This window comes from Xiphophorus hellerii, chromosome 7 (assembly GCF_003331165.1).
Source record: "Xiphophorus hellerii strain 12219 chromosome 7, Xiphophorus_hellerii-4.1, whole genome shotgun sequence".
Classification (NCBI taxonomy): domain Eukaryota; kingdom Metazoa; phylum Chordata; class Actinopteri; order Cyprinodontiformes; family Poeciliidae; genus Xiphophorus; species Xiphophorus hellerii.
Genome location: NC_045678.1, coordinates 25758613 through 25774871, shown reverse-complemented (window position 1 = coordinate 25774871; position 16259 = coordinate 25758613). Strand labels below are relative to the sequence as shown.

The 16259-nt window shown below is 37.9% G+C and overlaps 1 protein-coding gene across 2 annotated transcripts in view; it reads left to right on the top strand.

The window, feature by feature from the left end:
* Nucleotides 1-16259, top strand: part of ptpn4a (protein tyrosine phosphatase non-receptor type 4a) — an 80093-nt gene that overhangs the window by 52217 nt on the left and 11617 nt on the right. For both annotated transcript variants that reach the window (XM_032567194.1, XM_032567197.1), the window contains exons 11-16: nucleotides 5034-5097; nucleotides 6098-6270; nucleotides 7090-7158; nucleotides 9713-9847; nucleotides 11069-11230; nucleotides 15977-16136. In XM_032567194.1, coding sequence (XP_032423085.1) covers nucleotides 5034-5097; nucleotides 6098-6270; nucleotides 7090-7158; nucleotides 9713-9847; nucleotides 11069-11230; nucleotides 15977-16136 — 763 coding nt within the window. The remainder of the gene's footprint in view (nucleotides 1-5033; nucleotides 5098-6097; nucleotides 6271-7089; nucleotides 7159-9712; nucleotides 9848-11068; nucleotides 11231-15976; nucleotides 16137-16259) is intronic.

Genomic DNA, 16259 nt, shown 5'->3' with positions numbered 1-16259 from the left:
GGATAATTTCTTTATGACTTGCATCCTTTTAGCAAAGCGACTAATTAGACTGATCCTAGATTTTTTGGTAGGTGTGTAATCAGGAAGAAGAACTACTAATCCCTGTTTTAACTTTTTTTTTTCAACTAGCTTCTGTACCTGAAAGCAAACATATGTTACAGAGACTCTGTTCAGAAGTTTTACGATCAGAGATTTCAATTCCAACTGCTCAGAGGCCAATATCCCACTTGTCCAAAGCCAAGTGCTTAAAAGCGTGTGTCCTCTTTGGCCAACAGAAAACCTGGCAGCTTCAGGTGGAAGTGAGTGGATTTGTGTGGACAGGAAACACAGCTGAGAAGCTCTTTCGCTGTTGAAACAAGTGTTCTTTGTTGATATTTATGTTCTTTGTCATTTCTACTGAAGTGGAAGTTCAAACTGTGGATGTCCTTGTTAAAAACCTGCCCCTAATCGGCCTGCTGCCAGCTTCAGTTGAGCTGCGTCCAGAAAGAGTTTTACAGAGAACTGGCTGGCATAGTATTTCAAAATCTCTCACATGGTGATTATTGACAGTGAATGTGTATATCTAAGCCTCTCTTGAACTTTTGCAGAATAATGTAGTTCACTCCAACTTTTTTTTTTTTTTCACAGCAGTTTTTCATAGCAGTGTTAAACTGTGGTTCCTGGAAACATTATAGCCATCAAATCTATTTGCCCTCACTGACCTCTTTTCTGCTGTTAGTTCCTCTTATCACTCATTGTGTCTTGTTCTCTGTTTGGTGAATCAGTACTTGGAAATCTGCTGATGCATGTTGAAGAGAGTAGATGTTACTGTGTGCAGAGGATAAAAGAGAAACATTATTCACTCTGAAAGGTTATGCAAACTCCTCCGTCTATGAATGAGTTGTAATATATTATTGAGAAGTTTATTCAGTTGAGAAGGTGAACCTGTCATATCTTAATAATTTGTTACACAGAAAATGTTATGTTTCAAGCCTTTCATCTTGATAAATTTGATCATTATAGTTTATTGAAGTCCAAAATTCTGTATCTCAGAGGTTTACACAAATAAAAAATTATTTATGATATGAACCTGTCAGCCTGTATGTACTGTACACATACATCAATATGTGGTTGGCGCTACTTTTGCATGGATTTGTGCATTAATGCGGCGTAGTATGGAGCATATCAGCCCATGTTTTAACAGCAGGCTTTATTCTGAATTGTTGACGCATCTTCCTCTCGATGGTGCTATCTATGGCAAAATATTATTTCCCTCTCCTTATTTTTAAAAAAAAAATTCTAAGAAACTGCTGTAGCCAATTTTCTGGATTTATCTGTGTTTCGCAGACTTCACCTAAAGCAATTCTCCTCCAAAATATCTTCAGAATTGTCTCAAGACTGTAGTTAATAGTGTTTCTTGTGCATCTGTTTCTACTATTCTCCTTCCTTCTCCTCAACTTTGCCAGGGTGCCTGTGCATCCTTAAAAAGTCTTAAATTCATGTATCGAAAAGTAAGAACATAATATTTCTTAAATTCAATTTTTAAAAATGTAAGTTAGTCTTAAATACGTTAATCACACGGCTTAAATTTTGTCATGGCAAGACTATTTTACCTCACACTATGTGTAATCTTTTTTTCTTTGAGTCACACTCAGACGTCTTCATTCTGTTCTACGACTGCAAGCATTTAAAGCTACTATAACCTTGCTAGCCAGCTAGCTCATGTTTTTTGCGTCTATCATGGGTAATTATAAATTTGGCTGGATGACATTCGTCTGTACCACTGGCTCACTTCTGCTGCTAATCCATATTATGTTACGTCTGCACCAAAAAGCTTGGTGGTACTACTACTGTATAAAATATGCAGCTTTCTTTTGTACATTTCTGTCATAATACTGGTCTTAAATGTCTTTCATAAATGTCCTAAAAGGCCTGAAAAAGACTTAAATTTGAAACTGTGTTTCCATTAATATAGTTGGATACATCAGCTTCATTAGAGATGACTTTTTGTGCCTCTCCCTCTATGCGAAGGACGTCTCCAAAATAGTGTAGTCCATAATAGAAGAAGTCTATATTTAAAATCATTTTTCTGAACTGAACCGTAACAGAAATAAATTCATGAGTCTCTAATACTATAAGTTTCACATTTTGAATTGAATTGAATTGCCAAAATAAATCAGCGATTCAATGGTAGTGTAAATTGCGATGCACCTGTATTTTAATTTCAGCAATTCTGTTTTATCGTAGTGACGTCATTTAAATGCAAAAGGTTTAAATCAAAGCCGAGGCCTCCTGAGTTTATCCCCCCAGATGAGTTAAATTTAGAGACCAACAGTGGCGTCCTCAGCAGCTGTTCAGCGCCATGTCCTTAAGACAGAAACAGCGAAACATAACCTCAGTCACTGTTTTACAGCTTTACTCTGACTGACTTTCTGTAACTCATTGTCTTCCTTTACCTTCTTATTAGGTCACTGCTAATGTCCTGTTACTTCTTTATTTTTTTAATGTCTTTCCTTTCCGTTTAAAAGTTGAGAGTAAAAATAGGGAGCAAGACGGCAGCAGAAAGACATTTAGATTTTTGCCTGTTTCCCGTTTCTGTTTGCAACAGCCTGACAAATTAGCCACATTTGGATGGGGGGATGACTCACGCTCTGCTTAAGTGTGCTGTTGTTGCCAATGCAAGTGCGCGCGCGCGTGAGTCAGTGTGTAAAATATATTTAGCAGAGAGCGATGAGTCACAGCAGCAGCAGAACTCTGGGAAGGGATTATGTTACTCTGCTGCTGCCGCTCATCAGCAGCCGTCTTACTGCTGCCTCGTGTGTGGTCCTCTGATTTTAGCATAATTTATGCCCTCGCTCCTACGTGAGATTGGAAAATACATGCCATCGTACCTCTTCAAGACTCCTCTGTTCTGATAAGCTTCTAACCCTGCAGCTATAGAGAAAGGCAGGAGGTTATACGAACATCATGGCTGTGTAACATGACACAATAGTTCTCATCTTTGTTTATAAAACATGACTTGTGTATAAAATTGCAAGAAGTTATTTATTAAAATGTACTTTCGTTTGAGCATTATCTTTAAAAGACATATATTACAACTACTGTATGTCTCACATTAACCAGACTTTATTCTGTTCACTGGTTGTTCCTGTGTTTGGTTTTATGGAAAGACTGCAATCTCTGAGAAAATTGTGCTATGAGGTTTTCCTCAAACGTTTCTCCGTGTCATTTGCAAAATAGGCACTCTGAGGTCTGAGAACACGAAGAGAGGTCGCAGAGGAAGTCACGGGATTCTTACACACTATGAGGGTGTGATAAAATTGATTTCAGGGTATTCCTGGTGAAATAAGCATAGAAAGTACTGGTTAAGTCTGGGCTTTTTTCACTGGGCTTTAAAGTTGGGCCTTTATTCACTTTATTTTTTCGACCTTGCTTTGCCTTGCAGAAATCTAATATATATACATACCATCTGTCAAGTTTTAATTGACAAGGTGACATTAACCAGATAAATTATTGAAATCCAGCACATATTGCCCTTATTGTAAAGTCCAGATTAAACCCCAAATACACTTATCATGCTCCACAGATTGAACCCCGCACCCTTATCACCCTTATCAACTTCCTTATCTCCCTTATCATACTGCACAGATTGAAACCAACCCCTTATCACCCTTATTGGCCTCCTTATCTCCATTTTTGTACTTGTGATATTGAGCCCCACCCTTTATCATGCTAATTCAACCCTCTTATCACCCTAATCAACCCCTTTATCACCTTAATCAACCCCCTTATAGCCCTTATCATACTCCATAGATTAAGCCCCACTCCCGTATCACCCTCATCAACCCCCTTATCGCCGTTCTTGTACTCGTCATTTTGAACCAACACTTTATCGCCCGAACTTTTCACACCACCAATTTCCCATCCCACTTTCACTACACCCACAAATTAACCAACTGAAACAGAGCGCAAGGAAAATTGATGGTGCAAAAAGGAAGATAAAGATAATAAGAGTGGTAGGGTTCAAATATTTATTGGAGTCTTTTAATCCATCAACTTGTTAATTAAAATTGGACAGATGGTATCTATATTACTGTTTTTCTTGTCTCGCCTTGGTCTTCCTTCTGTTGGGGCAGTCAGTGGATGCTGAGGTGAAACAGTACTCACAACTCTCCATACTTCATGTGGCTTTCAGATTGGCTCAAGAACAGTGAGAGTAGCTCACTGTTCTTGAGATTACCAGAACAGTATTGTTCCATTATATTCCTTTCCATAGTAAATATTTCCATAAGTAATGGAAATATTTATGGGAAGTAATATTTCCATAAAATTACTTTTCATAAATTACTCCACCACTGTACTCTAGAGCTATGGAGACATGTTTGAAGAATTGTGCCTCTCTGTCTTGCATCTCAGTGGATGAGTTTGGATTTGGGATCTACCAAAAGGATGGTGTAATGTCTGGTGCCGAGAGAATTATGGTTTTAAGAAAACATACTCTTGTATGTCATCACCCCTAGTCATTTGGTAATTTCATACTGTCAACCATGTGGGTTAGGGATTTATCTCCTGTTGTTCCAGCATGACTATGGACCACTGTAAGGTCCACAATCACCTGAATGAGGGAGTTTGGTGTGAAAGAACTTGGTAGGTCTGATCCCTTCCTGATAGAGCACTTTTGGAATAAGTTAGAACGAAGACAGTGAGCCAGGCCTTCTCGTCCAATATCAGTGTCTGACCTCACAAATGAGCAAACTTCTATATCTTGTTGAAAGCTTTTAGAAAAAAGTGTTTTGCAGCAAGGAAGTCAAAGTTCAGATTTCAGAAACTTGGACCTTTTGGGTCCGATGTTTAAGAGTAGATCCATTCATTTAAGTTTTTATTTATATCTATTTAGATTCCAGAAAGAGTAAGTACAAACAAGGTCAGGCATTTATTGCCACACATTTATTGCTGTATTACTGCAGAGGTATTTTTGGCAGGTTTAAAAATGTGTCATTTATTTGATAAAAGGCAACAACTGACTTTATATTGTTCCCTTTTCCAATTTCTAGGTTGAAAATAGTGAAAATCTCCTTCAAGTGCAAACAGTTTTTCATCCAGCTGAGAAGAGAGGCGGTGGGTGTACACACACAAACATGCTCACGCCCTCACCCAAACACATACACACCTCTAGACCTTCTTTTCCTACCCACTGCTCAGTAACGAAACAGCTGGAGTTCAGACACTGTTCTTTATTGGGTCAGCTGTATGAACCTACCTTTATAAAGGTGCAGCATTTCAGCTGTGCTGCGCCTGTATCCGTTTGTGTAATCAGGTGTCGGATTAACCCCCTGCTGACTTTGTCCTAACATGCATTAATCCCCTGCATAAATCCTTTGTTTCACATTTGAATCTCTTTATGCATCTGTGCTTCCATATATGGACGATACATAACAGCAGAGTTTTAGCACTTAGCACAGCTGAAAAAAAAGATTAAAAGTCTTTTGCACATGTTGCGTTTCAGGCTATTATCTGGAGTTGGAGAAATTAGAAGTTAAGATTAGAAAAAAATTAAACACCGTGTGCTGCTAAATGCTAATTTTGTAATGTCTAATGTCCAAAGTCTGATGTTGCCTTGAAAGCATGTGAACTTTAAAAAGAAAATCTGTTCAGATAACTTTTATTAGATATTCATGAGGTATGGTTTTCATAACAAAGTTAATGTGCAGTTTTAAATGTGTAGAATTTGTTTTAAGTTTTTTCTGGGTAATAAAATGGAGGATGAAAAATATTTGGAATTTCTGACTTTGTCCCATTATCTATCCATCCAAACCAATTAGTCGTCCATTCATTAGGCATCCATCATCCTTCCATCTTGCATCCATCATCTATTCGTCATCCATCCATCTTACATCTATTCATCTTGCATCCATCATCCATCCATCTTGCATTCATCATCCATTCATCATGCATCCATCTGGCCATCTGTTTTTCTATCTATTAGTCAATTCTTCCATCCATCATCAATTCATTTGGCTACTTGCTACTCCGCTTATCCATCTGGCTTTTGCTAGGCCATCCATCCATTCATTTGACTCAGCCCTCCATAAGCTGCTATGTTTCTTCCTGGGTGCAGGCAGAGACTCGGGAGACACTGCTGGGCTTCAACATGGTCAACTACCGGGCCTGTAAGAACTTGTGGAAGGCCTGCGTGGAGCACCACACCTTTTTCAGGCTGGAGCGGCCCATCCCCCCACAGAAAAACTTCTTTGCTCACTACTTCAGCCTGGGCTCAAAGTTTAGATACTGGTAAGAAAATCATCCCAACATGTTCTCCCAGAAGGGCAAATTTCCCCTGTCATTTCTATTTGGTCCAGACATTGTTCTCCATTTTCTTTAAAAATTTCGACCTGTGATAAAGTTTACAGACTAACAATGATGCCTCTGCTCCCTTCAGATAGAACTCATTAGAAATGTGTCTTTTATCCCCACAGTAAATTCACCCCATGCGAACTCCTTTTCATTCCCAGCTAACCTTTTTCAGTTCCCTTTTCTATGAAAGGCGGCTGTGAAAAATGAAGGGAGCCTTGTGATGTATTATTGAGTAGCAGTGATGCAACGTGAGCGAGCCTTGTCTGATGTTTGGCTCAAATGTGTTTTTGCCCTCCAGATATCTCCACACTTTCCTATAAAGATCATTTTTGGAATCACTTCTGTGTTGCAGTTATGATGTGACTTTGGTTTAATACAGATTTTAAAACTGAAGAAATTGACTTACTGATCTATGTAATTGAAATAACAGTTAGCTTATAATTTATATGTTAAAACACCTTTACTAAAATTGGGGTGTTTTTTTGTTAAATTAGTTGTTTTTTTTCTTGGAGCAGTTAAGTGTTGTTTTTATTTTAGCTGTACAATAAAATCACATTATTGATAACAGCAATAAATTGCCTTTTTTAAAGTTCTTTTTTATTGTTTTTTACTCCAAAGTGCGGTACTGGAAAAGTTTGATAACTTACCTTGAAAATAGAAAAGTGCTTAAATTTCACTGTGGGAAAAGTGAACAATACCCATATTAAGTATTTAAATCACGTTATTAACTGTTGTTTTCCTCGTTTTTCTCTTTAGTGGGCGGACAGAAGTGCAATCTGTGCAGTATGGAAAGGAGAAAGGGATCAAGGACAGAGTTTTTGCCAGGTAGTAAAAACCTTCTGTCCTTTGTGGTTAGATGGAAGCAGCCTAATTTCCTCTTCCGTTTCGACTCAACTTGACTCCACTGTACTCACTTTTGCTTTGTGGGCAAATTCTGATAGCCTGCATTTATTAACGGCTCAACAATCCACTCAATAATCAACATGACTCAATCGATCGGTGTTTGTGTTTCAGCCAAAAGGGCATCAGTTTGACTCCCTGGTGCCTTAATGTGCTAAGACTTTAACCACCAGACCTTTCCTTTAGATACTCGTTTGGGATTCATCAGAAATTTTTTTTTTAAATATACACCAATCATCTCTCTAATATTGCTTCCTAGTATTTTCCATCTCTAGTCAAACAACATCAGCACATTTAGGCACAGACTGAATCCGAGATAAATGTTTTGGGCCGTCCGTTCCTGGAAATTGTGAGGCCTTGTTCTACTTTTATAGTTTTTAAAGATGCAGTTGTGTTGAAAGCTGTGGGAAGTTTGAGGGCATTGAACTCCTTAATGTGTCAACCTCCTCAGGAGTGTGTCATGATGCAATTTCCCAAATAAATTAGCTACAGCCACCTTTACACATGCATCTCAGCTTAGATGCAGCATGCCATGAACAGGCTCCTTCTTTAGTAATAGGCTTTTGTGGCTTAACCATTTTTTTAAAGTACCAGTGACTGTCAAGTCAGCAGTCTTCACCATAATGTGGTCATAAAATAACATTTCTGTTTTAAAAATCCCTTTTTATTGGTAATGTTTGGAGAAACAGAACTAGGTTTGAGTTTTTGGAGAAATAAAGACTGAACTATGTCTCTCTATCTGCAGTGACTATACAAAATATGACTTTCATGTTTTGATTTGAATGACTACATTAAATTTACTTTTTAGATGTCCGTAATGCGTTACTCACGTCGGACCACTTTTTTCAGTAACGAGTAATCTAACGTGTTGCTATTTCAAATCCAGTAATCAGACTACAGTTACTTATCGAAATCACTTTGCGTTACTATTTTCTTTTGTAATTTAATTTTATTTCCTCTACACATCTTGGGGAGTGACCCCCGTTTTACACGACAGTGTCAGCAGCGACAGAAATGTAAACAATGGAGGAAGATGCGCATTTTGTTGCTGAAAAGGAACTATTTTGAGATTTGGTCGCCAATTCCGTTTATTACAAGTGGCTTTGGGCTTGTTTTGTTCTTTCTAAAGTCGCTTGCAAATTTAATGAGTCGCGGGATGCACTTTTTGGGCTTGGAAACAAGCAGACATAAACCCCAGAATCTGTTTGACATCCAGTTAGTTTTAGTCCATCATTTCCCGGATGATCCGTCCCGCTGTGTCTTAGTTAATGTCAAGTCAATATATTACCTGTGACTGACGTTGCGCTTCGCTTTGCGCTCCAGAAAATTGCAAACATCGAGGCTAATATGAACAGCGCAATAAACGTGAAATCAGCCACGAATGAACGTGTCTGTAAAGTTGTGCAACTAAACGCAATTATAATCAGTAATATTAAGATAAGTGTCACAAATCTCTTCAGCGGGACATCTGAGTTGCGGAGCGGCAGGAGGAGTGCTGTGCGCTGCGCTGACAGCAAACGAGGGGGAGGGGTATAAAATCCTATGAATAGTTTTCCAGACAACACTGGAACACACAAAAACATGCACAAATTACTAAATTCTTTTTTGTACTGTTGTAACCATTAAACAATCTCCCCTTCAGGTTAACCTTATAAGTGACATATTGTTATATTGTTGATGTTACAATTATAAAATAACTTGCAATTAAGTATTGGCAAAGATCAATGTAATTTTCACAGGTGGCGGAGCGTTGTTGGTTAGCAGCTGCTGAAAGTAACTAAAAAAGTTCATTTTAATGTAACTTAGTTACTTTCCAAATCAAGTAATCGGTAATCTAACTGTTACTTTTTCAAGGAGTATTCAGTAATCCAATTAAAGTTACTTTTTCAAAGTAACTATGCCATCACTGCTTTTTAGTGATGCTTAGTTATATACTCGGTGTCAGATGCAACAAACCCTGAAACATTGCCCTATTTCACAATTGATCCAGAATTATTTTCATCAGTTTAAGTTGCATTTTCTTATTTCTGCATGTAGCTCTTGAACTGGCCTTCATTTCTTTCTTCCTGTCAGACTAAGATTATGCATATATGTGTGACCAAAGTCCAGTAAATGAATGTGTGAGCCACAAGAACTATGAATAAAAATATAACATCAAAGTATGGACCAATGTGGTTGATCAGACTAATACCAGATTAGAAAAAAAGGTTTTGATTCTGAAACCGAAAGAGCTAGGTGCTAGCTGCTATTCTTACATTAAAACATCTTCAACACTCTTCATTCTTCATTCTGTGAAGATGGCGGTTACAGCATCCTGCCTACACCAAGGACACACAGTACAGAAAACATAAAGCAAACTAGCTGGTAGCTGTCGTAAATAAAGTGGAGGCAAGCTGAGTTGCGTTTAAACGGGACATAAATGCACTGAGACTTTTGTTTTTAGTTTGGTTGTAACTGGAAATCGACATTTTCTGAACAGGTCTCCCAGCAAGCCATTGGCGAGGAAGTTGGTGGGCGGGACCGACTGGGAGTCGGTAAGCAGGAACAGCCTATCAGACGAGAGACTGGAAACCCAAAGCCTGCCCACACGTTCGCCACCTGGAACACCGAACCAGTGAGTTATAACAGATTTTAGTCCTTCATGATTTCTTTTATAAAGATGATCCATAATAATATGCCTCAGCCACCTTACAGGTTGTTGCATATGTTTTAGATGTTGGAATGAATTAGGTTTGCATATACAGTGATTTGCAGATGTTTAACCCTTCAACTTTTTCATGTTTTGTCAAATTACAACTAATTTTAATGTATTTTATTATTATTTTAATATTTAGAACTAACAAATTTTTTAAAATATCAATATACTGGATGCGGTTTTTTGTTGAATGGAATTAATTTTGTATCAAATTTCCACAGCAGAATAACATTACATTGAAAACTCTGTTTTTTGTGTGTGAAAATCATCTTCTATAAACATTAGCAACCCATAGAAAAAAATTATTAATCCTTTTTTGTAAATGCTGTATGTTTATTAAACCTAAACACAGAAATAATAGTATATTTAGTATAATAATAGTATATGTTCATTAAAAATTTTAATTAGTTTTTTCATGATAGATTATGTAACATTTGCAGCTTTGAACTCGTTTTATTTACATGGACTGAGGCAAAAATGGCTCTTTGTTTTGTGAAGGTTGCAGATCTCTGGTTTAGCACATAAATCCTGATAGAATATAAAGATATTTGTGGAAACGTTCAAGTTGTGTGAGTAGTTTTGAAAAACCTACTTCTCTAAGCTGCGTTTCCATTGACCATATCCCTGCACAAATTGGAATTACAAAAATACATTTGCTTATGAGTTTTTCGATCAAAAAGTTTTAAAAGTTTTTGTGCTAAGATGAGGTGTATTGAAACACTTTTTTCACAACACGAATCATGTGATCAACAACCAGATATCAAAACTGGCAGACGAGACAAAGACAACAGGAAGTGGTAGGAGAATGATGGCGTGGCAGGTTTTTAATCATTTTGCGTGAGTAAACTTATTCACGTGTAATTTTAATTGCGTTTCTTATTTAATGGAAACACCACAATTGCAAAATTGTGTATTTTTGATATTAATGGAGCATCGACAAAGTTTTGTGCACATTTGTAATGGAAACGCAGGTATACTTGTAAACTATAAAGTGCAACAATAGTGCCATAAACACAATACAATAAATTTAAAATTCGAAGCCAATAGAACAGAAATCTAAAAATGGCAAATATAAACATTTCTGATTGTTCTGTGACGCACCAACAGAGAAATTAAACCTCTAATGTTTGTTTTTGCCAGGAACTCGCTGTTTGTCCAAGACGGCACACGGCTACGCCCATCATCGGTTGGCCACCTGGTTGATCATGTGATCCACTCTTCGCCCAGCCTACCTGTCTTCTCCTCCAATCACAAGTCGGCGTCGTCCACGCAGGCCAACAGCATCAGCCTGGACTCGACACCGTCAGTCGAACTTTTTGGCTAATCATCATTCTCATTTGAATATTTCCATCCCTTCCTTCTTCCTTTCTTCTTCTTTTCAAAACAACGTCTTCCTCCTCGGGGAAAACATCAGCTTTGACTTGGCAGAGCATTAGTTAGATCATAATTTCACTGCTTCATAAATAAAACATCTCCTCAGAACAGCCAGCCTTTAATTTAGCAGTTACATTTTCCTCATCAGTGCTAGTCTGTCTGTTCTGCTGCGCTGACGGGTTTATTTTTGTCTCTTTAAACGTCTTTCGGTGTCTGTGGCTTCTCCCAGCAGTTCACACCCTCTCGCAGTGTCACTTAGCTTGCCCCGCTGGAAAGATGAAAAACAGCCCGTAAAATGTGTTTATAGCAGCAGAGCAGGGTGGAGGAGATTGAACAACAGGACTTAAGTAGATCTGAGTTCATCCTCAAACTGCTCACGCACTATAAAATATCTGGTAAAGTTCTTTAAGGTCCCAAATTGCTGTTTTTAAAGTCTAACGGGGAAAGTAAAGAATTAAAGAGCTGCAGCAGTTTTCAGAGCGGTGAAGTTGAAACAAAGTGTCACTAATTGTCCAAAGCAGAGCCACAATTATTGGTCTCCTACCTGTTATCCTATTTTATTTAGAATAAAATAAACTGACTAGAAACATAATTTTCTTAATACTTTCCTATCTCAAGTTGATCATAGTGTCGTATAAAGTTTTTGAAAGGAGATAATTTGAGGTAGCAAACTCTGGTCTGTTTGAAGCACAGCTGTGTTGTAAAAACTGCCAAAGATTGAGTTTCTTAGCTATGAACGCTCCAGGGGGATCAGTTGCGAAACAAAGCATAAATAGTAAAGTGGAAAAGCAACTCAGGCCCACTGCTGAGCAGGGTGGAGGATCTGTGATGGTGTGGTCCTATTTTTTTTCCTAAGGTCCTGGAAAACTTGTAATGGTGAATGGGATCATGGACCTGTACAGATCTAGAGTCAGGAACATGGCAACTGACATCTCTGCAGATCCCACACATGCTGGACACAAATGTCTACCATTAGGTCAGTGTCATTTGCAGAAACCAGCCGCTACAGAGACAGTTTCTTCCATCAGATCAATGAACACCCAACACCCTGAGTACTCAGCTCCTCTGCTGTGAAAAAAGCAAAACAAAAAACATATTTGCATCTTCTTTTTTTTCTATCTTCCTCTAAAAAAACTATTTGGCTGCAAAAACATGTACATATGTATTGTTTAACCTTATTTTATTTACCCTAAATATATTTATTAATACTTACGTATGTACGCTGTGAGTGCTTGAAAATCAGTCAGATTCTTCACTTTTGGAAAAACCAAACTGTTGCTGTCTTCAGAAAACTACAAATAAGTTGTCTAAACGACCAGAGTAACAATGAAATGATTAGACACAAAATCAAGCTATTTCCATGGTCATGTTAGGTCTCAGACCTAGATGTTTAAAATAAAAATAGTTATCATTTGTCAAAGATATCTCTCTCTGTATTTTCCAATCTTGTTAAATATTTTTGAAAGGAATGTGTGAAATTGTTAATTAACTAAAAAAATATTTATTTGCCCATCTTTAGCAAGGGTCAAATAACCTTGGGTGGCATTGCATCACACAGCATTTTTTTTATCAAATTCCCCAGTTTTTTCATCCATTTTCTGTACACCCTTCTCCCTAGTGAGGTTTGGGGGGGGGGTGCTGGTGCACCCCCCCACAGAGGCACACACACCTCTGTGTGTGCTCTGTGTGACAGGCAGCACAGAGCACACACACCACATACCTAGGGAGAATTTAGAAAGACCGATTTATCTGACAGTCATGTTTTTGGACTGTGGGAGGAAGCCGGAGTACTCAGAGAGAACCCATTCATGCACAGGGAGAACATGCAAACTCCATGCAGAATACCCCAGGCCGGGAATCGAACCCAGGACCTTCTTGCTGCAAGTCAACAGTATTACCAACTGCGCTACTCCCCAGGTTTTATGATCTTGTAATCTATATTTTTCTGCATTAAAGATAATCTTTAGCACATAGCCTTATTCTCTTGCTGGTGTTCATGCAGTGCATTATATCACACTGTTGGTGGTAAATTTAGAGTGGATTGAACTTCATATAAGCAGTCTGTGTTAGGCGTTTTCACTTGTTGGCACGGTAACCCTAACAGTGACAAATGATGCTTTTTCAATCCGTTCATATCCACTTTGGCTCGTTCTAATATCAGATATTTCTGCAAACCTCCCAGGAGTTTAAGGTTTAGTTATATTTTAAAGCTTCGGTGGCTCTAATGTCTATCTTTCACCAGCTCCATTATAGCGTCTGTGGAAAAGATTTGGTCCCAATCCACTTCCTTCGTAATAACCATCTGATTACTGCAGATTATAATGCTGCATTTTTTCCTCTCTGACAATTTATGTTCCTGATGGAAAAGACTAAAAATGCAACTGCAGATTTGCCATCCTGACTGATTTCCTGGTTCACCACTTTACTCAAGCCTATAATCCTGATCTTCCCAATGTTTTTCCCTGATTTTCTCTGCTGAGAGTCTACATTTCCTCTGAAGGAGAAGCAGTTACTCATTCTGCGATTCACTCAACAACGCACAAATTTAGATACAATACTGTGTTTTAGTTGAATCATGCTTTGGGTGTGATTGTTTCTCGAATTATTTTGCTGATACAGCTGAAATTGTGTTGTTTTTAAAGCTTAGTGCTCAGTTTCTTAATCTGCTGTCTGATTAGTTTTAACTCAATCTGCTTAACAATCTTCTAAACAGATAAGATTTCTTCTTTCTTTGCATATTCTCACATTTTTTAATGTTTCAGATAAAATTTTAATATTAAACAATGATACAGATGATTCCAGACTTGTAGAATCAATAAATATCTACAACAGAACCTGTATGTCAACATGAAGTAGGCAGTAAGACCTAGAAAACTAACATATTTAAACAACGCAGAATCAAAGGAGCGCTGCTCTTAACTCGAGTCGAGCAAATCTCAATCTCGTTGTAATCTGTTGATGACAATGACAATAAATCTTATCTTATCTTATCTTATCTTATCTTATCTTAAAGAAAGCATTGGTGCCTATCTAAAATTAAGGCTGTAAAATGCCTTAAACTTATTGACAAAAATATTTTGGCCTTAATCACAAGTCTTAAATTTTGTTGTGACAGAACTATTTACAGTTTACCATCCTTTGTACATTTCTATTGTAACGCAGATCTTAAAAAGGCTGTAAGTCTTAAATTTGAGTTAAATTTGAAACCTGCAGAAACCCTTCTAGAAATCCTTCCTGCTAACAGCATCATCATCAATATCGATTCTATGAAGATAATTCAATCACTCAGTCAAGTTTATTTGTACAGCACATTTCAGCAACAAGCACTTCGAAGTGCTTTACATCATAAAAACACAAAAATACAAAATCATAATGGACACCATACAGTCGACAATTAAGAAAACCAATAATGAAAATTACATTTTAATGAATGCAGTGTGTCATTATTATGCAAACTTGGATGATTTGAGTTTAATTTCCCTTTGGGAATTGAATTGAATCTGAATCATTAAATGTGAAAAGTAAATGACCAGTTTTACGTAAGGCGTGCAGATGTTTGCAGATCCATGTTTGCAGATGAATGGTCTGCCTCGTGTCTGTGCGATCACATTAAAGGAGGTGGATGTGCCATCTCGGCTCCGTCCTGCTGTGCACCGTCTCAGCCTGACCTGGTTTTGACCCGTAGTAAATGTCAGCCTGTGTGCGTCTGTTTAAGACACAAAGTGGCACCAGTTGCAGCAGCCAAAACAAATGCGATGCTTTTTGACTGATGCTCCCTTCCCCCAAGGAATGCCGGTTCGTGGCCTTTTCCCCCTCACACAGAAACGCACACAGAGTGAAACGACGGGCTTTTTAACCCACAAAGGAGCGCTGCTGAAAGCTTTAACTGACTGACCATGTTGTTTCCCCCTGCGCACTAACGGTCTTTTACTGTCTGCTTGATGGAGATGGAGCGTGAGGGGTGCTTGTTTTCCTTCCCTTTGCTGCCTTTTTATTGAGGTTAATGCACTAGGACAAACAGTTATTACCTCTTTTCTGTCTATTTTTTCCTCATGCTCATTTATACTTCTTTTTCCTTTCCTCTTAAACAAATTTACAGTATGTTTGGAAATAAATTTGTATAGTAAAGACAGGCTCTACCATAACATGCAAAAGAAACATCAGCATACGCCTTGTAAATGCTTCAGTTTTTCCTCTGTATCTACTTTTTTATTGCAAGGGTCTGCAACTTTTACAACCTAAAGAGCCATTTTTTCTTACAGGCCAGCCAAATAAAACTCGTTTAGAGCCGCAAATGTTGCACGACTTTTTGAAAACAACTTACAATCTTAGACAAATATCTGCTATAAGAAACTTGATAGTTTTACTTCAATTTTTAGGATTTGAAATTAAGGTAAACATCAAATCGAACAAAAAGATGCTGGATTTTTTTTTTTTGTGGGATGGAAAATTAAGTAAAAAAAATTAAACCTAGTGACTTTAGTGTAATTCCTTATGGAAATTCAATTCAAATATTGACTTCTGAATTACAGTTAAAAACCTGTGTTTGTTATTTCTAAATTTAAAAACATCAGATGGTTCTTCTACATTTTTAGCCGGTTATTAAGAGCCATTGTGGAAGGACCCTGGTTCTACTGTAATATAAACATTTTCTGTCTTTTTCTTCTTCTTCAGGTCTCCCGATGGGGTAGATGGTCAACCTCCAGCTCTGCCTCCGAAGCAGCTGAGCAGGAAAACACTGAGCCAGATCATCCAGGCCCATTCGCAGCAGAGTCTCCTGGACAACCACCTCAATGAGATGTACGACGTCCCCGTCAACGCCGACAAAACCACGGTCAGTGGGCCCGATGGAAGCACTCTTAATGCCTCGCAGAACATTGTTTATCTGCATATCGATAATGGGGTTGTTAGCTGACACATGAGAAAAATGTATTAAAAATAAACTTCTGCAACAATA